General features: G+C 35.6%; 3 protein-coding genes across 9 annotated transcripts; 1 reads left to right on the top strand and 2 right to left on the bottom strand.

Annotated features, from left to right (window-relative positions):
* Positions 1–953: 953 nt before the first annotated feature.
* Positions 954–6917, bottom strand: LOC142640695 (arginyl-tRNA--protein transferase 1-like). Of its 6 annotated transcripts, XM_075814909.1 has the most exons (7): positions 6613–6913; positions 5765–5803; positions 4245–4395; positions 2627–3766; positions 1910–2147; positions 1524–1528; positions 954–1376 (listed from the first exon to the last, which is right to left on the bottom strand). In XM_075814909.1, the coding sequence occupies exons 1-7, from the start codon at positions 6863–6865 to the stop codon at positions 1265–1267; spliced, it is 1938 nt and encodes a 645-aa protein (XP_075671024.1). In that variant the 5' UTR covers positions 6866–6913; the 3' UTR covers positions 954–1264. The 6 variants fall into 6 exon arrangements, with proteins under 6 accessions (XP_075671024.1, XP_075671019.1, XP_075671020.1 ...); XM_075814904.1 differs by lacking the exon at positions 1524–1528 and having other exon boundaries at positions 959–1487; positions 6613–6900; XM_075814905.1 differs by lacking the exon at positions 1524–1528 and having other exon boundaries at positions 959–1487; positions 6625–6900.
* Positions 6918–7054: 137 nt separating this feature from the next.
* LOC142640696 (uncharacterized) lies at positions 7055–10947 on the top strand. The gene is made up of 2 exons (XM_075814910.1): positions 7055–8301; positions 10357–10947. The coding sequence occupies exons 1-2, from the start codon at positions 8142–8144 to the stop codon at positions 10524–10526; spliced, it is 330 nt and encodes a 109-aa protein (XP_075671025.1). The 5' UTR covers positions 7055–8141; the 3' UTR covers positions 10527–10947.
* A 1470-nt stretch (positions 10948–12417) lies between these two features.
* LOC142640706 (arginyl-tRNA--protein transferase 2-like) lies at positions 12418–17588 on the bottom strand. Of its 2 annotated transcripts, XM_075814921.1 has the most exons (6): positions 17282–17588; positions 16382–16420; positions 15655–15805; positions 14034–15173; positions 13257–13575; positions 12418–12858 (listed from the first exon to the last, which is right to left on the bottom strand). In XM_075814921.1, exons 1-6 carry the CDS (start codon positions 17409–17411, stop codon positions 12733–12735), a joined length of 1905 nt encoding a protein of 634 aa, XP_075671036.1. In that variant the 5' UTR covers positions 17412–17588; the 3' UTR covers positions 12418–12732. The 2 variants fall into 2 exon arrangements, with proteins under 2 accessions (XP_075671036.1, XP_075671037.1); XM_075814922.1 differs by lacking the exon at positions 16382–16420 and having other exon boundaries at positions 17282–17543.
* Between the last annotated feature and the right edge of the window lie 4817 nt (positions 17589–22405).

Raw genomic sequence — 22405 nt, 5'->3', positions numbered from 1 at the left:
CAAGCATCTCCTCAAATTATTATTTGAAATTATGAATAGTTTTCTTGTCTATTTGTAAACAATAAAGTGATTCTTTTATTGTTTTTATTACTTATTTTTTTTTAAAAATGAAAGTAGTTTAACATAATTAACCTAAAGGAAAATAAGTCTGTAGAATTGGAAATTTTGAAACCAACTACAAGACGACTTTGAGTGAACCTTCTGTTCTGTACTCAATTTCATAAAAAAGCAAAAACCAATTCACCTAAAGTCGGCCAATGTTTGTGCCCAAGCACCTACCTTCATTCCTCATGCCATCATCATCAACAAGTAAAACTCCTAATAGTTTGTTAGGTTTGGGTGGCTTGGCCCATATCAGAATATAACCCAATCTGGAAACACACGCATATATGGCTGGCTGAGTTTCTGCCAAACTGAATACTCATCAACTTAAAGTCCAACCTAAAACAAATCAGCCCAGGGAACCCATACCTCATTAAAATTCACTCAAAATACCCATCAAACCAAAATTGGCCCTCATTAAAATCACTCAAGCCTAAATCGAAAGCAGCTTGGTCCAGAACCTCCTAAGATTCAAACCTATAAAGTATAAATGAAGGACCCAAGCCCATTTTGAAATCCCAACTTGTTTTTGCTCACAAGGTATATATAAATAGACAAATAGCATTAGTTTCATAAACTTTTTTTCTCATATTTTTCTCTTTTGAATGCAATATTATTCAATAAAATAAAAGACTAAATTATAAGTTAAACCCTTGTAACTTTGTCCTGTTTTCAATTTAGTGCTTTAAATTGAATTTTTTTAATACTTACTTTAATCCATTTTAATTTAGTCTTGCTTTGTGGTTCTAACCCAATCGTGGCATTAGTTTTAGTATTTTTCACTTTCACCAAAATGACGATTGGTATACTTAACTCACCAAAACAATACACATTAGACGCAATGAGAATGGAAGTTAGGAGTCAAATGAAAAAAAGAAAAAAGAAAAAAGGGGGCTTAAAGGACAGAGTTGAAAACAAATCAAAGCTAAAAAGGGTGTAATTTAAAAGCTACATGAACCTGGTTGGGAATCTTTACTTCATTATTGGGCATGGATAATGGATCAAACAAAAACAATTTCCAATCCAGGTTATAATGAAATTTCTCAATAGCAGACTTTCTAGCTCCCAATATGATCAACAGACAATTGAGCCAATTGAGACTCCATTCAGGAACATACATCCTAGATTTGAGATGAGATTGAAGGGAATGGCCTTGGAAAAATCATTGTAGTAAATAAACTATTCGCTCAGACAGCTCCGCACCTACAAGACTCATGTACCTATGCAATTGGGTTTCCCAGTAACTCCTTTTACTGGAACCAAAAGCTCGAGTCCTGCTACTTGCAGCACTTTGAAAAGAATTTCCTGGGCCAACGCTTTACCCCTCCGTGGGCCCAGCCGGCGCGAACAGTGATTAATCTCTGGTTGAAAGCTTTGAGGAAACACTGTGAGAAACCAAAAAAAAAAAAAAAGCTCATTGCAGATCCTAAAGAAAAGAAGCAACAATGCCAGAGTGAGGGAAACCGTAAAGATGGGGGGGGGGAGGGGGGGCAATAACAAAAGAAAAAGGTTCAACTAAATGATAATTCCTTCCACTGGATGCAGGTTTAGTTCTATATAACAATATCAGATATCATATAACTTTTTAGCATCAAGCTTCTGTAAGTAGAATTTTGGGATGACACCTATCTAGGAGGAACACTGGAAACCACCAACACTGGCAGCCATTATAACTTCAAAATAAATGAATATGATACTGAATACCTAAATAAGCTTAAAAAAAATTAATAGAGAAAAAAACTCTTTAATAGTCAAAATTATAAGCTGCTGCAGAGTCATTGATGCACCTGCATTGACTAACACATACCTTGTATCTCAAACGAGAACCCTTCCGCTCAATTAGGATATTACTGATGTCACCATCTTCTATTTCAACAGATCTCAGACCACTGCTTTCTGTGTCTGATTCATCAGATTGCACTTCCTTGACATTGTCAGACACATCAGGTGGTGACAACTCTCTGTTTTGTAAATTGGCAAAATCTGATAAGACTAAATATGGCTTTTTATCAAGCAAAGGCCTGGCAATATCAAAAGAAATCCACCTGGAGATATGATCTATCAGCTTGTCAGCCCAATTTAAGTCTTTGATAGCCAAAGAGACAAGCAAAAGTAAAAGAGTCCCACCTAATGCAGCTAAAAAAGTAAAATAAAATTCATCGACAACATCTAGATTGTTTAAAGTTAAAAATTTCTCTTCCTTGCATTTGTTTGTTCGTTTTAAATGTTTTAGTTTAAACACGGTTTCTAGATTAAAAAAACTTACCCAAAAATGTTAGCTTGATATATAGCTTTTATGACAAATGTCCAGGGATTATAAACAAACTTTTCTTCTCTTATAGATATTGAGGCTAACCAAAAATAGAGAAACATCTAGATCATGGAGTATAGTGTTAGTCTGACAATATGAGGTTTGGAAACCAAGTTTATGAATTAAAGATTGGAATGGATGGTGATCCTAAATAACATTAGGAGATAAAATAGAACAGGGGATTAAACAGTTAATAGATACAGAAGAACTTACTGGTACCGAAGAGGGCAGAGAAGCTCAGATGGGTGATATGCTGCTTTATATCTCATTTTGCTGCAGGAATGAATATAATAGCCAAGATAGTAATATTTAAGACTAGGGCAATCGATTTGATTCTCTCTCACCCAACCTATCTCTTGCAGAGCTGAGTACTTTCCTAGTGATAGGAAGGCAAAGTCTGGGTCCCAGAACAAATATTTACTTGACAAACATTTAGGGAGGATATCTATTACACCAACAGCAACTAGCCTGCCATCAATCAAATATTGCTGATGGAAAGAACCAAAGCCACAAGGAGGAACAGTACCATCACCAGTTGGAGGAACAAATACTAAGGGGGTGTCGACCAAAAACCTCCTGTATGAGCTTTTTGTGACACGATCTGGCATATCATCATGCACTTTAATCTGATATTTTTTATATAAAGCAAATTCCTCTGAATCAAAACTAGACCTTTTCAGACGGATCTCAATCCTCCGCTTTTTTGGCGGAGGTTGTTCAGAGCTCCTCTTTAAACAACACTTTTTACTTGGACAACCTGCTGCAGCTTCTTCCAAAACTGTTTTAACTTGAACACTTCCATCTGATGAAGATTGCTTGTTAGAAGAATAAAAATTTATGTGTCCATTGCAAGCCTTGATTAACAGACCAGAAGTTTCTGCCAGCTGAGTTAAAGAACTAGCCAGTTTTTCTGCAATAGCTTTTGGAGACAACCCATTTTGTTCTGCAGAATGCCTAGATAGTCTTAACTGGTCGTTATCACATGATTGTCCACGCCTTATGGTGGCTGCTATTTGGAATGCAATACTGCTGGTATACTGGAGATCTTCTGATTCTTCAACAAGTAGCTTCCTTTTGGCCTGTAAAACATTTTTGACAGAAGCTTTCGGCAATTGAATATCCAAAGGAAATACCCCACTTTTCACGCATGTTTGTACCACATTGTCAATTTGGTTTGACAAATAATGCAATATCTGTTCTGCTTCACTCTTCTTTTCACCGTTATTGGACAAGGATTCTTCTGTGGACAATTTCAAAACTTCATTGTCAGCACTGTTGCATGAATCCTTTGAAGTATTTGGATCCTTCATTAGCTCGACTGGTTTCTTAATATCTAACGTGCCATCTAAAAACCTAGGCATGTAAGGCTGTCAGTACTCAATATGGAATGACATACACGAATTTGGCAACATCAGCAAATTACCATGCTCATACTGAAGGTGGATGTTATCAAATAGTCCACAGTCTACTAAAATTTATAGGAATTCCCAGATAGAAAAGAAACCCCCATGGTCTAATATGTGACATAATTTAGAAAACATTCAAAAAATTAAGAGGAAAAAGGGGGGGGGGGGGGGGTTGCTTGTAAGATGAGGTGATTTTAACTTGCAAAGTTGGACTCTCTAACAAAGGACTGAAACTAGCCCTCTCACCTTTTTGGGCCATTCATGAATCATGATGCCCATCAATTAGTTAACTCAAAATTTTCTAATAAAGTCAAATGGATCTACCTTCAATATCTTCAGTCAAAGCAGAGTCTACGAAAACGAGGCTGTTAACAGTAAAAAGTATTAAGTTGCAAATGACTTAACAACCTTGAACTTAGATTTACCTTTGCAATCGTCTAGACACTCGAAGTTGCTCCTTAGAATGAACAAAATCAGCTGCCCTCAGACGAATAGTATAAGCAGGGCAGCATGTTCTTTCCATCTCGGGTTTGTACAATAAGGAGCCAGATCTTCTCCATCCCTGGTCAAGAAGATCTGCCAAAGGACCATTAGAAAAATGACAGGGCAATCAAGATAAAATTATAATGCCTGAAATATAAATTAACAGAATGTCTTACTAAGGTTGCTGCGCTATGAAAGCTGGAATGTTAAACCAGAAAATAGAAGTGAAAAGAAACATCATGAATCCCTTGGCAAATGTAATGACATATGTGGGGGGGGGGGGGGGGGGGGTAAAAGCTCTTGAATGAACATTTGAGCTTTGAGTCTGATTGGCTGGTACTAGTTTGTTTTGATCAGGGTCTCTAGGCCCACAAGTCAGTCCGCACTGTGGAGGTCCAAGAAATTGTCCGAGGAGGAGTGTCTCCTCGGACAGGCTCGGCAATGACCTTGAGACTTGCTAAATGGGTTAGAGACAGGACTCTGGAAAAACCAATGGGTAAAAGGGTGACCCAAGCACCCTTCAGAAGCAAGGATGTGTGAGAAATATCTAAGGGAAAAATTGCTACCACCACATTAAAGGCTCTGTATCTACCTCCCTGGCTGCATTAATGGGGAAATGACCTCTGAACAGTAGAATTTCACCTTCTTGCTATTATTTGAAGACTTCAAGAAGGTGGTGGATGGGACAAGTATCTAAAGGGGGAAAGGTTAGTATGACACGGGGATGAATTAGTGAAAAATGAAAAGAAGTATATAAGAAAACGAGAGAGGAAAGAGAAGGGGACTGGCCCCTTAGCTAAAAAAGAACTAAGAATTGTAAACTTTGGCATAGAAGGAGAATATATATACAAATCGTTCTCAGCTTACGTCCGAGGAGGTCTTTTTGTTACATCTATTTGTAATTTGCACAGATTGTGGCACTCTAATCTGTTAAGTGAACTTCCAACATCTCAAACTTAGGTTTCAAATCCATACTCTACAAATTTAATTGTATAAGACTCAGTGGGCCTGAGCCCATTACCTGCTTTTGGGTTCGGGTACATTTGTGCGCTTACAACATCGATAAAAGAAAAATAAAAGCATAGTATATGCATCTGCACAACATCATCACTCTCGCTTGATGCCCTACTTATTTAGGTCAACAACAAAAGAAATTATCCAATAAAGCAAATCTATAAGGTAACAAAATCAACCATATTTTTACTCTGAGCCCTACTTATTCTTATTCAAAGATACATGAAGGTCTTTGGTAGTATCACCATTCAACACTCACCAGGGCCTCCAGGGATTAAGGGGAAGGCTTTGTAGATAGATAACATTAGAATTGCAATGGCTAACAATGATAAGGACATAATAGTCAACTCACTGAGACAGCACAAAGTGCAATCTCAAGTCCTATACATATGTGCGAAATAACGAATGTTGATTTTGCCAAAAAAAGCAAGGAGCCAATACAACCAACCTTGGTAGTCATAAACCGTAATGCTATTTGCCCATAAACCTGCAAAATTAGATCAATGGGAAAAAAGAAGGAAATAATATATATTGCATCTTATGTTCATGGTTGTTTAAAACACAATGAAATATAAGATAAAAAGTCCACCCACACACGCACGTGTATGTATATACTCATGCGAGCAAAACTAGTCTAGCTAGCTTCCAAAATCCCAATGATGTTACTTTCTAAAATGAAACTTAAACCTCGGGATAACTATTCTAGTTAGGTTTCGAGATTCTGCTGGTGGCACATTCAGAAATGGAAGACAATGAGTTCTGACTAAAAACGACACTTCCTCCTCCTCCCATAAAAATGGGTGGATGGTAAGATTGTCAATTCGAAAACCTATTAAGTGCACGAGTAACTTAGAAATAAAATAAATTCTGAAATGAAACTCAAACCTTCACACACACACACGCACTCAATTCCGTCTTTCAATTGATTGCGTTTTTAAAGAATTAATCGACATGAGTCTCTGCCTATGTTAAAAATTCTTTACAATACATATCAGGAATGAATTACAGACCATAATTAGTTAGAATTTTGAGGGTTAAAACTAAGCTCATAAGGACAATTGCGCAAACAAAACCTCATTGACTTTCACAAATTTCCTCATAGTAATAATAATTATAACAATAATACCCTCAAAACTACCCTAAATTCAATCAAATTAACACAAATGGTTCAATCTGAGCTCAACTAATAATCCAAAAGTGCGCACATAAACGAAGCAATCAGTAAAAAAATTTGTATAATAATTAAGCAAAATAGTGACAAGAAAATATTGAAAAGAAATACGAGATGAGAAGGACCGTGAGAGATACTGGTGCAACCAGAGGATTTGCAATAGCCACAAGAGCTTTTGAGCCTTCCCCAATCGACCACAACGCTTTCCACTCCTGCGCTATTATTTCTGCTACTGCTACTTCCATCGCTCCTCATCTTCTCTCTCTCTCTCTTTGCGCTCAACCTTTTGATATTGTTATAAAAAAAGTAATAACAAGTACAACAACTTAACCAATTTATGAAGGACACATAAGGAATAATAAAAGTTTGAGGGACCATCCATATATTTATTACAAATTTTAACCAAACATTTTTTTTTCTTTTTGAGAAATCTCTCCAACTGGGAAGAAATTAAATAACTGATAAGTCTTTAGTTAAAAAAACAAAACATTTAATGGAATACCCTCCATCTAAATGTACCGCGAAAAAGACATTTTAACCTCCTTAGCTAAGATATGGGCAACATTGTTGCCCGACACCTTACATGAGAAATATAATAGGTTTGAAAATAATCCGCTATAGATATAAAGCGTATGTTTGGGTAACGCTGAACGCGTCCAGCGTTCAACATTTTCCCTTCTTCTTCTCTTTTTTTTTTTTTTTTTTTTTTTTTCAAAACTGCCCGCATCTGTCCTTTAGAAGACAAAAGTCACTATACGTGCACAGTACATGCACTGTTTACATACTTTTTAGCAATTTTTTAATTAAAAGTGGGTCTCACGGTACTATTTACACATTTAAAAATTATTTTGCTACAGTGTTTTCAATTTTCAGCTGTATCCAAACGGAGCCAAAGTCTTTTACAAGTTGCCCAACATGAGCATTTGAGCTGTCGTCATCTCTTAAACTCCTCACCACCCCTTCTGCATCACCCTCAAAGCAAGCATTCCTGAAGCCCAGCTCACGGGCAAAGATGGCTGCCCTTCTAGCAGCCAGCATCTCGAGTACTTCCACCGACGAAGGCATCATTATTTTCTCCAACAAAGAAGCCATCACTTCCCCACGCTCATTTCTAATCACCACCCCCACCCCCACCCACACCCCCGCCCCCGCCTCATGAGAGTCACCAAAAACTGCACCATCACCTTTATCGAGTTTGGAGGAGGGGTCTGCCATTGGGTCGGTCCAGTAAGGCATTTATCAGCACCCCTCGGCTTCTTCAACTGGAACTCAGCCAAGAGTGTCAAAGCTGATTTGAAAATTTTTTGGACCGGGGTGCTAGCCTCCTTATTCCGAAGCTTATTTCAACGTTGCCAAATCGCCCAAGCCACCATTGCAAATTTATCAAGCTCACTAGTCTCATTTTGGACAATACAAACCAAGTCACACATAGATTCCTCACTGGGGTAATTCATTCTTACTGCTGCAAACGGGGCACCCCAGGCTGATTGGATGCAGGCACAACTCCAGACAGCATGAATTTCATCCTCCACACCATTCGAGCACTGATCGCAGCACAACCTTTCTTTTGAATAGTCCCACTTTCGTTGGTAATGCAGTTGAGCAAGCCCGCCAGAGGAAAACTTTCACCTTGTTTGGCACTTTGAGCCTCCAAATGCTCTTCCAGAAGAGCTTAGTTCCCACATCCGAGGACCCCGAAGGAGCTTCCTTAGCCTGGGCTTCACACAGCAGCTGGTATCCGGACTTTACAGAGCAAGCCCCCGTTCTGCATCTTGGCCAAGCCACACAGTCCTCTTGGGTAGTGGCACATACAGGTATTCCTTTAATCCTTTGAGCTTCGAAAGGGAGGAACGAAGCATCCTCTAGTTGCTCATTCCAACCAGCCCCACTCGGATCAAGCAGCCTGCTCACTGTCCAATCCGCGGTGGTGCTGTTAAACTTGGCCACTGTCCACTAGGAATGTCAATTTAAATATATGATTCATGAATACCTCTAAGTTAAACTTGGCCTGGATATATTAAAAAAAAACTAATATATTTAACTTAGATTTAATGTTGTATATTAGGTTTCTTAGTTAAATGCAAACATATTATTGATTTGACCAATAAAATATAAACAATATTATATGTTCAGAACACAATCTAAACCAATAGAGAGAGAGAGAGAGATAGAGGAATGTTTATGATTATTAAATTGTTGCATACGCGAATTTAATTTTTTTAGACTAAAGCAGGACAATTTTTTACAAATTATGAAAAATGTAGCTTACTCAATATAGATGAGTAGTTAATGGTCTTGCAGCTGATTTGACTCCTCGCTCTGCACAAAATGCTTGAGGTTTTAGGGAGGAAATAAATACATAACTCAACTATAGATATTATTGATTATTTAATAATAAAAAAAAAAACACTAAATTTTCAAATAGTTTCAAAAGTATCAAATTTAAATATTTCCCATGACTAAGGCTTCCATTTTCATAAAATTCTTTTTTTTTCTCTCAAATTTATGAGAATAAGTATGAATACTTACAATAAAATTTGAGGAAATAAATAAATGAGAGAGAGAGAGAGAGAGAGAGAGAGAGCATCACTAAGAAATAGAGATTAGCATTCCAAATTTTAAAGAGAGAGTCGCTTGAAGGACTCAAGCCAGTGGATATCAGAATTCACCGTGCAAATCCATGTCATTTGCTCTAGCCTACTTTCGTCTCCTCCCCATAACTGAAAAGAAAAATCGGTCAAATTTTGACGAAAATGCCCCCCAATCACTATAGGCCAAGATTTTTGTCCAAAATAAAAGGTTGGCGTTTTCACTTGAAAACTTTCATATAGCATATTTAGAGGTCCTAAAAACATATGGCAACACTATTTTGTAGGGGGGAAAAAATGGTTCAAATTTCGGATGAAATTGCCCCCCTCTAAGCACCATTGTAGGCTCCTGAAAGACAAATTAAATCCTCAATTAAACAAATCTTTCAATATATATTTATTTTGTCTCCTAAAAGAGTCACTTGTATTGTGTTAGTTGTCTATTCTTGTCTTAACTCATACCGTGAAGTCATTGATAATCTATCATCTATCTCTTGAATTTAAGTTTTTTCACTCTTAGTTCTCTCATGATATCATGAGATCTGATGCTTTCTTTCATTTATTTATTCTATTTTCAAGCACAACTGCAAACTATTGATAATTTTGTAAGTTTAAAAGGCAAAAGTAGATTGGTCAGGTTCCAGCAAAGAAATTGAAAGGCCATAAAGATGCCAATAACATTATCGCAAGGCATTACGCAAGAAAATTTGGAATAGTATACTGAACTTGAACTCCATGCTTACGACTAATAAGAAAAACAAAAAAAGATAAAGGTAAAGATAATTTTTTGAGAGTGCCCTATGTCATGGTACTTCTTTTTTATTCTTTATGCCATTAGAAATTTTGGTTCAGTTTCAATAAATAGTGCTAAAACCAGACAGGCTTGAAGGCCTTTGTTTGACTATTTATGGTGTTTAATATATAGCATTATAGCCACTAGTCAATACTCCAAATAAACTTGTGGTGCTTTGCACAATTCTTTTATTAAAGATATGTATGCCATAATATGATGAAATCTAACTTCTTTTTTTCTTTTTTCCCTAGGAAAAAGGCTATACCTTTGCTTGGGCTAGAGATTTCTCAAGTATTATTTAAATAATATTTTTTGGTTTTCCTCACTTTTTAATTTTTGTTATCTTAATTTTAACTTAGCTCAGATATTTTTGTTTCTTTGGTTGCCCCTCAATGAATATTTGTAATCTTTAGATTTTGATTTCTTGCATGGTGATTAATGATTATACTCTTCTTAAATTTGACGTATGTTGGGTTTGATTATTGTAGGTCTTTATAATGCTGGGAAAAGTTATGCTTGTGATGATGATGATGATTTGATTGATGATGAGGCTGAGGTTGATGAGGTTGATAAGGCTGATGATGATGATGATGAGGCTGAGGATGAGGATGAGGATGAGGTTGAGGATAATGGTGATGAATTTTCTATATGCAGGTAAATCTAATAGGGATACTTTTGATAGAGAGGATGATAGTGCTGACAGATTTGGCATGTTCCGCCGCAATTATGAGAGAACTTTAGCAGCCAGTGTCAGAAGAGCGATGTCGAAGCGAATAGAGTGTAGGTACGTTTTTGGATTCGATTAGCAGAACAAGTCCAGGAAGCATTGGTGGAGGGCTCTTTTGAAGGCTATATTGCTAGGTTTACGACGGATGGATCATTGTCTTAGCTAACAGCAAGAGTTTGCAGATTTTATGTGTTGATGATAGGAGGAAACCACTATGGCAGGAAAAACCAGTGGTAGCAATATATGTCCCTAAATTTGTTTTCTTTCAAGTTTTGAACTGAGCATCTTTAGCCTCAAAATTTCTAGGAATACCTTCTCCTGTTTGAACTATGGTCCTTGTTATGTTATAACTACTTTTTTAAGTACTACTTCCTAGTTTGGTAAGTGATATTATTCATCTCATTGCAAGCATCTCCTCAAATTATTATCTGAATTTATGAATAGTTTTCTTGTCTATTTATAAACGATAAAGTGATTCTTTTATTGTTTTTATTACTTATTTAAAAACAAAAAACGAAAGTAGTTTAACATAATTAACCTAAAGGAACATAAGTCTGTAAAATTGGAAATTTTGCAACCAACTACAAGACGACTTTGAGTGAACCTTCTGTTCTGTAATAACCACTCAATTTCATAAAAAAACAAAAACCAATTCACCTAAAGTCGGCCTATGTTTGTGCCCAAGCACCTTCATTCTTCATGTCATTATCAGCAACAAGTAAAACTCCTAATAGTTTGTTAGGTTTGGGCGGCTTGGCCCATATCAGCATATAACCCAAACTGGAAACACACATATATGGCTGGCTGACTTTCTGCCAAACTCAACACTCATCAACTTAAAGTCCAACCTAAAACAAATCAGCCCAGGGAACCCATACCTCATTAAAATTCACTCAAAATACCCATCAAACAAAAATTGGCCCTCATTAAAATCACTCAAGCCTAAATCGCAAGCAACTTGGTCCAGAACCTCCTAAGATTCAAACCTATAAATGAAGGACCCAAGCCCATTTTGAAATCCCAACTTGTTTTTGCTCACAAGGTGTAAATAGACAATTAGCATTAGTTTCATCAACTTTTTTTCTCATATTTTTCTATTTTGAATGCAATATTATTCAATAAAATAAATGAATAAATTATAAGTTAAACCCTTATAACCCTTTAAATTGAATTTTTTTAATACTTTAACTTTAATCCATTTTTAATTTAGTCTTGTTTTGTAGTTCTAATCCAATCTTGGCATTAGATTTAGTATTTTTCACTTTCACCAAAATGACTATTGGTATACTTAACTCACCAAAACAATACATATTAGACGCAATGAGAATGGAAGTTAAAGGAGTTTTTTTTTTTTTTTTTTTGAGAAACTTGCGCGTGCGCACACATATATATAGGGAAAGGGAAATGAGATAAGGGAATACACTCACACGCCAACACCAAAACTACATGAAAGTTAAAGGAGTTAAATGAAAAAATGACAAAGTTTAACTTCAAAATTGATTATAGCCTAAGGCTACAACCTTATTCAATAAAATAAAATGAATATTATTATGTATTTTGAAAATCTTACCGTTAAATTTAAAGTTCTTTACACTCTTAATACACATATCATATTTTGTATCAATCAGATATTATTTACTATATAATTTATAAGCTTACATTTTATGCATAATTTTATACTACAAAATCTTGCAATTTAAACACTTTATTGATGACATACTTATTAATCTTCAATTTTTTAGAAATTTTGCAAGTATGAAGTATATAAGAAGAAAATGTAATCTAATGATGGATCATTCAAAATTCACCTTCAATAAAAAGATACTGAGTAAGATTGTAGTCTTAAGCTATAACCAATTTTGTAATTAAACTTTGTCCATAAAAAGGGGGGAGGGGGTGGGGTTAAAGGACAGTGTTGAAAACAAATCATAGTTAAAAAGAGTGTAATTTACAAGCTACATGAACCTGGTTGGGACTCTTTACTTCATTATTGGGCATGGATGATGGATCAAACAAAAACAATTTCCAATCCAGGTAATAATGAAATTTCACAATAGCACACTTTCTAGCTCCCAATATGATCAACAGACAACTGGGCAGCAAATTGAGCCAATTGATGAGATTGAAGGGAATGGCCTTAGAAAAATGATCCTAGTGAATAAACCATTCGCTCAGACAGCTCCACACCTACAAGCCTCATGTACCTATGCAATTGGGTTTCCAAGTAACTCCTTCCACGGGAATCAAAATCTCGTTGTAGATCCTAAAGAAAAGAAGCAACAATGCCAGAGTGAGTGAAACCGTAAAAAGGGAGGGGGGGGGGGGGTTGGGAAGGGGAGGGGGAACAACAAAAGAAAAAGGTTCAACTAAATGATACTTCCTTCCACTGGATGCAGGTTTAGTTCTATATGACAATATCAGATATCATATAACTTTTTAGCATCAAGCTTCTGTAAGTAGAATTTTGGGATGACACCTATCTTGGAGGAACACTGGAAACCAGCAACACTGGCAGCCATTATAACTTCAAAATAAATGAATATGATTCTGACCACCTAAATAAACTTTTTAAAAAAAATTAATAGAGAAAAAAACTCTAAAATAGTCAAAATTATAAGCCGCTGCAGAGTCATTGATGCACCTGCATTGACTAGCACATACCTTGTATCTCAAACGAGAACCCTCCAGCCCAATTATGATATTACTGATGTCACCATCTTCTATTTCAACAGATCTAAGACCACTGCTTTCATCGTCTGATTCATCATTGAGGCTCTCATATTCATGATCAATCATTTCTTCATCTTCACACATAATAGGATCATTTGAGTCTTGGTGAATGTCATCATATTGCACTTCCTTGACATTGTCAGACACATCAGGTGGTGACAACTCTCCGTTTTGTAAATTGGCAAAATCTGATAAGACTACATATGGCTTTTTATCAAGCAAAGGCCTGGCAATATCAAAAGAAATCCACCTGGAGATATGATTTATCAGCTGGTCAGCCCAATTTAAATCTTTGATAGCCACAGAGACAAGCAAAAGTAAAAGAGTCCCACCTAATGCAGCCAAAAAGTAAAATAAAATTCATCGACAACATCTAGATTGTTTGAAGTAAAAAATTTCTCTTGCATTTGTTTGTTCGTTTTAAATGTTTTCTAGATTAAAAAAACTTACCCAAAAATGTTAGCTCGATATATAGCTTTTATGACAAATGTCCAGGGATTATAAACAAACTTTTCTTCTCTTATAGATATTGAGGTTAACCAAAAATAGAGTAACATCTAGATCAAGGAGTATAGTGTTAGTCTGACAATATGAGGTTTGGAAACCAAGTTTAAGAATTAAATATGGGAATGGATGGTGATCCTAAATAACATTACGAGATAAAATAGAACAGGGGATAAAACAGCTGATAGCTACAGAAGAACTTACTGGTACCGAAGAGGGCAGAGAAGCTCAGATGGGTAATATGCCGCTTTATATCTCATTTTGCTGCAGGAATGAATATAATAGCCAAGATAGTAATATTTAAGACTAGGGCAATGGATTTGATTCTCTCTCACCCAACCTATCTCTTGCAGAGCTGAGTACTTTCCCAGTGATAGGAAGGCAAAGTCTGGGTCCCAGAACAAATATTTACTTGACAAACATTTAGGGAGGATATCTATTACACCAACAGCAACTAGCCTGCCATCAATCAAATATTGCTGATGGAAAGAACCAAAGCCACAAGGAGGAACAGTACCATCACCAGTTGGAGGAACAAATACTAAGGGAGTGTCAACCAAAAACCTCCTGTATGAGCTTTCTGTGACACGGTCTGGGGTATCATCATGCACTTTAATCTGATATTTTTGATATAAAGCAAATTCTTCTGGATCAAAATTGGACCTTTTCAGACGGATCTCAAGCCTCCGCTTTTTTGGCGGAGGTTGTTCAGAGCTCCTCTTTAAACAACACTTTTTACTTGAACAACCCGCTGCAGCCTCTTCCAAAACTGTTTTAACTTGAACACTTCCATCTGATGAAGATTGCTTGTTAGAAGAATAAAAATTTATGTGTCCATTGCAAGCCTTGATTAACAGACCAGAGGTTTCTGCCAGCTGAGTCAAAGAACTTGCCAGTTTTTCTGCAATAGCTTTTGGAGACAACTCATTTTGTTCTGCAGAATGTCTTGATAGTCTTAACTGATCGTTATCACGTGATTGTCCACGCCTTATAGTGGCTGCTATTTGGAATGCAATATTGCTGGTGTACTGGAGATCTTCTGATTCTTCAACAAGTAGCTTCCTTTTGGCCTGTAAAACCTTTTTGACAGAAGCTTTTGGCAATTGAATATCCAAAGGAAATACCCCACTTTTCACGTATGTTTGTACCACATTGTCAATTTGTTCAGACAAATAATGCAATATCTGTTCTGCTTCATTCTTCTTTTCACTGTTATTGGACAAGGATTCTTCTGTGGACAAGTTTAAAACTTCATTGTCAGCGCGGTTGCATGAATCCTTTGAAGTATTTGGATCCTTCATTAGCTCGACTGGTTTCTTAATATCCAACGTGCCATATAAAAACCTAGGCATGTAAGGCTGTCAGTACTCAATGTGGAATGACATTCACAAATTTAGCAACGTCAGCAAATTACCATGCTCATACTGAAGGTGGATGTTATCAACTAGTCCACAGTCTACTAAAATTTATAGGAATTCCCAGATAGAAAAGAAACCCCCATGGTCTAATATGTGACATAATTTAGATAGCATTCAAAAAATTAAGAGGAAAAAGAAAAGGGGGGGGGGGGGGTTGCTTATAAGATGAGGTGATTTTAACTTGCAAAGTTGGACTCTCTAAAAAAGGACTGTAACTAGCCCTCTCACCTTTTTGGGCCATTCATGAATCATGATGCCCATCAATTAGTTAACTCAAAATTTTCTAATAAATTCAAATGGATCTACCGTCAATATCTTCAGTCAAAGCAGAGTCTACGAAAACGAGGCTGTTACCAGTAAAAAGTATTAAGTTGCAAATGACTTAACAACCCTGAACTTAGATTTACCTTTGCAATCGTCTAGACACTCGAAGTTGCTCCTTAGAATGAACAAAATCAGCTGCCCTCAGACGAATAGTATAAGCAGGGCAGCATGTTCTTTCCATCTCGGGTTTGTACAAGAAGGAGCCAGATCTTCTCCATCCCCGGTCAAGAAGATCTGCCAAAGGACCATTAGAAAAATGACAGGGCAATCAAGATAAAATTATAATGCCTGAAATACAAATTAACAGAATGTCTTACTAAGGTTGCTGCGCTATGAAAGCTGGAATGTTAAACCAGAAAATAGAAGTGAAAAGAAACATCATGAATCCCCTGGCAAATGTAATGACATCGATAAAAGAAAAATAGAAGCATAGTATATGCATCTGCACAACATCATCACTCTCGCTCGATTCCCTACTTATTTAGGTCAAGAACAAAAGAAATTATCCAATAAAGCAAATCTATAAGGTAACAAAATCAACCGTATTTTTACTCTGAGCCCTACTTATTCTTATTCAAAGATACATGAAGGTCTTTGGTAGTATCACCATTCAACACTCACCAGGGCCTCCAGGGATTAAGGGGAAGGCTTTGTAGATAGATAACATTAGAATTGCAATGGCTAACAATGATAAGGACATAATAGTCAACTCACTGAGACAGCACGAAGTGCAATCTCAAGTCCTATGCATACGTGCAAAATAACGAATGTTGATTTTGCCAAAAAAAGCAAGGAGCCAATACAACCAACCTTGGTAGTCATAAACTGTAATGCTATTTGCCCATAAACCTGCAAAATTAGATCAACAGGAAAAAAGAAGGAAATAATAAATATTGCATCTTATGTTCATGGTTGTTTAAAACACAATGAAATATAAGATAAAAAGTCCACCCACACACGCACATGTATGTATATACTCATGTGAGCACAACTAGTCTAGCTAGCTTCCAAAATCCCAATGATGTTACTTTTCTAAAATGAAACTCAAACCTCAGGCCAAATATTCTAGTTAAGTATCAAGTTTCTGCTGATGGCACATTCAGAAATGGAAGACAATGAGTTCTGACTAAAAGCGACACTTCCTCCTCCTCCCATAAAAATGGGCGGATGGTAAGATTGTCAATCCGAAAACCTATTAAGTGCACGAGTAACTTAGAAATAAAATAAATTCTGAAATGAAACTCAAACCTTCACACACACACACAATCCCGTCTTTCAATTGATTGCACATGTATATATATATATATAAAATTCCATCTTTCAATTGGTTGCGTTTTTAAAGAATTAATCGACGTGAGTCACTGCCTATGTTAAAAATTCTCTGCAATACATATCAGGAATGAATTACAGACCATAATAAGTTAGAATTTTGAGGGTCAAAACTAAGCTCATAAGGACAACTGCGCAAACAAATCCTCATTGACTTTCACAAATTTCCTCATAATAATCATAATTATAACAATAATACCCTCAAAACTACCCTAAATTCAATCAAATTAACACAAATGGTTCAATCTGAGATCACAAGAAATGAACTAATAATCCAAAAGTGCGCACATAAACGAAGCATTCAGTAAAAAAAAAATTGTATAATAATTAAGCAAAATAATGACAAGAATATATTGAAGAGAAATACGAGACGAGACGGACCGTGAGAGATACTGGTGCGACCAGAGGATTTGCAATAGCCACAAGAGCTTTTGTGCCCTCCGCAATCGACCACAACGCTTTCCACTCCTGAGCTATTATTCCTGCTGCTGCTACTTCCGTCGCTCCTCATCTTCTCTCTCTCTCTCTCTCTCTCTCTTTGCGGTCTCAAACGACGTCGTTCGTTTGTGCCGTCCGTCTCTCTTAAAGCAAAGCAATATGAATATCGCAGACCCGATCACCGGGCTTAAAGTGATCCGATATTTTTACTTATATCGTGTGTAATTTATCTGTGATAAATAAATAGGCTAAATGGCAAATGATGCACGTAACTTATAAAGTTATAAAGTTTTATTTGTTTTCAATTTTAAATTTTAGAATTTAGATTTTAAGAGATGTTATGTCTACAATATTTTTATAACAAATCATAGGTAGTTAGTTGTTATTGATTCAAATTTGAACCTAACACTAAGATTACTTTTTTGCTCCAACAATAACAATCAGTAACAACCTGTCACTTAGGATTTATTGTAAAAATGTTGTAAAAATTGTATAGACATATCATTTCGCTTAGATTTTACCTCTTAGAAGTATCTATTCCGTTTGTATCAGCAATATTTTTGTCCATATTTTCTGTTAAATATTTCATAAGTTTGTCACATTGATTTAGTTCATCCAATAAAAATATAAAATGACGTCAAATCATTTTTATTATGTCATATCCTTTCAATTATTTAAGTACTTGTCATTTTTAATTATATATTTTTTTTATGCTACAAAAATGTTGTCTCATCATTTTTTTGAACAAACAAAATACACATGATAAGTTCACATGACACTAAACAAAAAATATGGACAGAAAAACTGTTGATGCAAACAAAATAAAACTTTAAGAGTAAAATTTAAAGTTTGAAATTTTGTAATGTAAAATTCAAACACTTCCAAGCAATAAGACCATAGTTTTCAATTTAACATAAATTAATATAAACTAGGAATTAGAATAAGGAGGCTTTGGAATCGGAAATTTGGATAATGTTGGGAAGGTATTATTTTTTTTGGGTCTCACATATTCGGGGAATGATGCCAAGACAAGAGTAGTGGCATATCTTAAACTTTTAGTGCAATTTACAGGGCATGTCCGCATGTGCTTTTCTTGTTGTGCAATATTTTCAGTCATGGACGTGTCATTGACTCGTTATATTGTGAGAGTCACATGAAATGGTCATAAACGGGTCCTATTGATAAGAAGAAATGATGGGGTCATCCACTCAAGTTAGTTAGAATGAATCAATTAGCTGTATCATTTTTTTAGAATAGGTTATTTGACGGTTTAACTAAACCATGTGCTATGGTTGGAATTTTTAGTCAAAATCTTTTATCAATTTTAATGTAAACCTATCACTAAATTTTTTTTTTTGTCTACTAATATCAACCTATAATAACTCGTCACTTAGTATTTATTCTAAAAATGTTGTGGTCATAGCATTTTTTTTATGTGAATTCAAGTCATTCAAGAATGGTGGAATAATAATTTTGAATTTTTATGCATTCACAATAAAAACTTTGATGTGTGAGATGAATTTTAAAGTTTTCCTTAAATAAACCTAAAAAGAATACTCATTTACCCTAAGATTAGTTGATTACTCATGTCATCCTAATTTGAAGCAAGTTCAAAAGATCAATCATAATAAAAGTTTTCATTAGTGTTCGTATGTATCAGTGTATCACCATAAAGTGACCAGTTTAACATAAATAGGCAGATGGTTAGAAATGCCCGTCATCAAATATTACAATAATGTCAATGTATCTTTTTTGCCCACATCTAAGAGGTAAAGCTATAATTTCAAGATTGAGGGAGACAAAGTAATAACAAGTATTTCCTCCAAAAAAAAAAAAAAAAAGTAATAACAAGTACAACAAATTAACCAATTTATGGAGGACACATAAGAAATAATAAAAGTTTGAGGGACCATCCATATATTTATTACAAATTTTAACCAAACATAAACGTAAACATTGAGTTCTTTATAAGCTAAGAGCTAATGGGGCCACGCCTGACGCCCCCTAGCCTCAATGTTAGGAATGTCAATTTAAATATATGATTCATGAATACCTCTAAGTTAAACTCGGCCTAGATATATTCAAAAACTAATATATATATATAACTTAGATATAACTTTTTAATGTTGTATATTAGGTTTCTTAGTTATTTATTTATTTATTTTTTATTATTTTTTAAGGGGGAGGTTTCTTAGTTAAATGCAAACATATTATTGACTTGACCAATAAAATACAAACAATATTATATGCTCAGAACACAATTTAAATCAATATAGCTATGCATTTGAATTTAATTGAGGGACTAATGGTCTGCATTTAAGTAAACGTATTTACCACCGCTCACTTTGGGTGCGGTGGTCACCCCACAAGTATAAATGCTTGTGGGGTGTGGAAAAAATGGTCGGGATTCAAGTCTCCAGAAGTGAGCTTCACACACATATATACTTAGATTAGGCTAGAGTATAAATTATATCTTGTATACGTATTTAATATATATATATATATATATACACACACATAAGCAATGTTACACCACCCAATAACTTGTTATTAAATTAATATTTTAAAAATCCAACTGTTGAATTACATGTTCTATATGTTCTTAACATGCATGACAATTTTCATTTCAATCAGATGTTACTTACAATTTGATCCATAAACTTATCTTTTATGTATTATTTTAAATTACAAAAACTTGAATTTTAATAATTGATTGATGATATGACTATTAATCTTTAATCACCTTGAAATTTGGCAAGTATGGGGAATATACGAAGATAATATAATCTAATAGTGGATTTGTCAATATTCGCATCAAATTAAAAAATATTGAGTGGTATAACTTGAAACCAACCCATATATATATATCTAGAGAGAGAGAGAGAGAGAGAGGAATGCTTATGATTATTAATTGTTGCATACGTGAATTTAATTTTTTTAGATTAAAGCAGAACAATTTTTTACAAATTATGCAAAATGTAGCTTGCTCAATATAAATGAGTAGCTAAGGCTCTTGTAGCTAAATTGATATATCTCCATGCACAGAGTATTTGAGGGGTTTAGGGAGAAAATGATTTGAGTTGTTGGATTTAGCAGTATGTTGTAATCATCTCTCAATATATATATATATATATATATAGAGAGAGAGAGAGAGAGAGAGAGAGAGAGAGAGAGAGAGAGAGAGAGATGAGTATATGAGTATATTCAATGTAGCTTACTAAACTACATGGAATGTAGATGAGTATTCTTCGGATGGTAATTGAGCACAGGCTCCGAATTTTCTTATAGTTCAAAAAGAAATCTAGTAGTTTGGGTTGCTAATCTTGTAAGCAGGGTCTTTGTGATTTGGTCTGAGTGCATGGCTGAGTCCGAGTGCAAGTAGCAATTTGTCTTTACACAAATTGTTGACTGGATGTAGAAGATAAAAAGATCAATCAAACTAAATATTTGGTACAATATATATGGTAAAGGCAGTGGAAAAGATTACTTTTAGAATTAGATTGTCTGGAATCACTGAATTTAGCCAAGTCGAATTTAAAATTCTGCTAGCAATTTTTTAGACGGGTTAAACATTTAACTGTACTTTTTTTTGGGGGGGGGGGGGGGGGGGGGGGGGCATTAAAGGTCAAGTATCTCGAAATGTCTTCATGTTTTCGACTTTTCGTCATGTTCAGGTTCGGGTTCAACTGTGTCATCAAAAGGCATGGTACTTCTACCAATCAACATCATTTCTAAAAAAAAACATCATTTCCATACGTGCCCATCAATAGGCATAAAAATACCATCCAACTTCGTATTCTTTACACTTCAACCACTGCTGATCCAAAACCTGCAAAAGCAACTTTTGTGGCTCACCAGTCGCCACCATCCATGCTTCTCGTTCTTTGGTGAATAGTTGATAACGTTGCATCCTCTTTTCTGGATGGGAAATATAAAACTGGAAAAGCTAAATAAAATTGAGAGAATTTCATTGATTGAAATCTTATACAAGAGAATGAATTGAATGAATTAAATACAACACTAGCTACTCTGTTTATATACACAGTGAACAGTAATTAACTCTACAATTGGCACCAAAAACGGTTATTCAAATATTCTAGAATATGTACACGTGGCAGCCTTGTGTAACTGATCCCTGGATTTATAGAATTGACTCCCTCAATATTCCTGGATGAAAAACTCGTGATGTGGTATTACCTCAAGTAATTCCAAGATTGCTGTGTCAATCATGTCCCTTGATGCTAGCGCTGTGGTCTGTGTAGTGCTCACCACATCAACAAATGCTGCCTCACCAACGCACCTTGCATCAGCAACTGCTGCACTGACTGCTGCTCTTGTGGCTTAGCTAGTGCATCCCTTATCAGCTACTGCTGCACCATCAGCAACCTGTGTGACTTGAGGCAAGCAGCATTGCCTATCAGTTTTAACACTCCCCCTCAAGAGCATAGCTCTTGCTTCTTGTTCTGCTGAATCTACATAGGGATACTCTATTTGAGAAGAAAAAATATTTATAACACCTAGCCTCTTGATCAACCTGGAAAAACTGTCCACTCCTAAGGCTTTGGTGAACACATCTGCCAATTGATTTTTAGTTGAAACATAGAAGGTTTTAAGTGCTCCTTCAAAAATCTTATTCCTCACAATATGACAGTCAGCTTCTATGTGCTTGGACCTCTCATGAAACACCGGATTGGCTGCTATATGAAGTGCTGCCTGGTTATCACAGTACATTAACACAGGCTTATCATGTTTAACATGTAAATCTTGTAACAAATGCAAAATCCAAGTCAGCTCACAGGTGGTTGTAGCCATTGCTCTATACTCTACCTCAGCACTGGATCTAGACACAATACTTTGCTTCTTAGACCTCCATGACACTAAGGCATCACCAAGAAATACACAATAACCTGTTAAGGACTTTCTTGTATCAGGACACCCTGCCCAATCCGCATCACAATATGCCTTAAGGTGCAGGTCAGATTTAGTAGGGAAGAAAACACCTTGTCCAGGTGTCCCTTTTAGGTATTGTAGTATTCTAGTGGCTGCTTTCATGTGTGGTGCTCTTGG

The sequence above is a fragment of the Castanea sativa genome, chromosome 6 (assembly GCF_040712315.1).
Source record: "Castanea sativa cultivar Marrone di Chiusa Pesio chromosome 6, ASM4071231v1".
In the NCBI taxonomy this organism is placed as follows: Eukaryota; Viridiplantae; Streptophyta; class Magnoliopsida; order Fagales; family Fagaceae; genus Castanea; species Castanea sativa.
The sequence above is the reverse complement of the archived record's forward strand: the minus strand, read 5'-3'. Positions and strand labels throughout refer to the sequence as shown.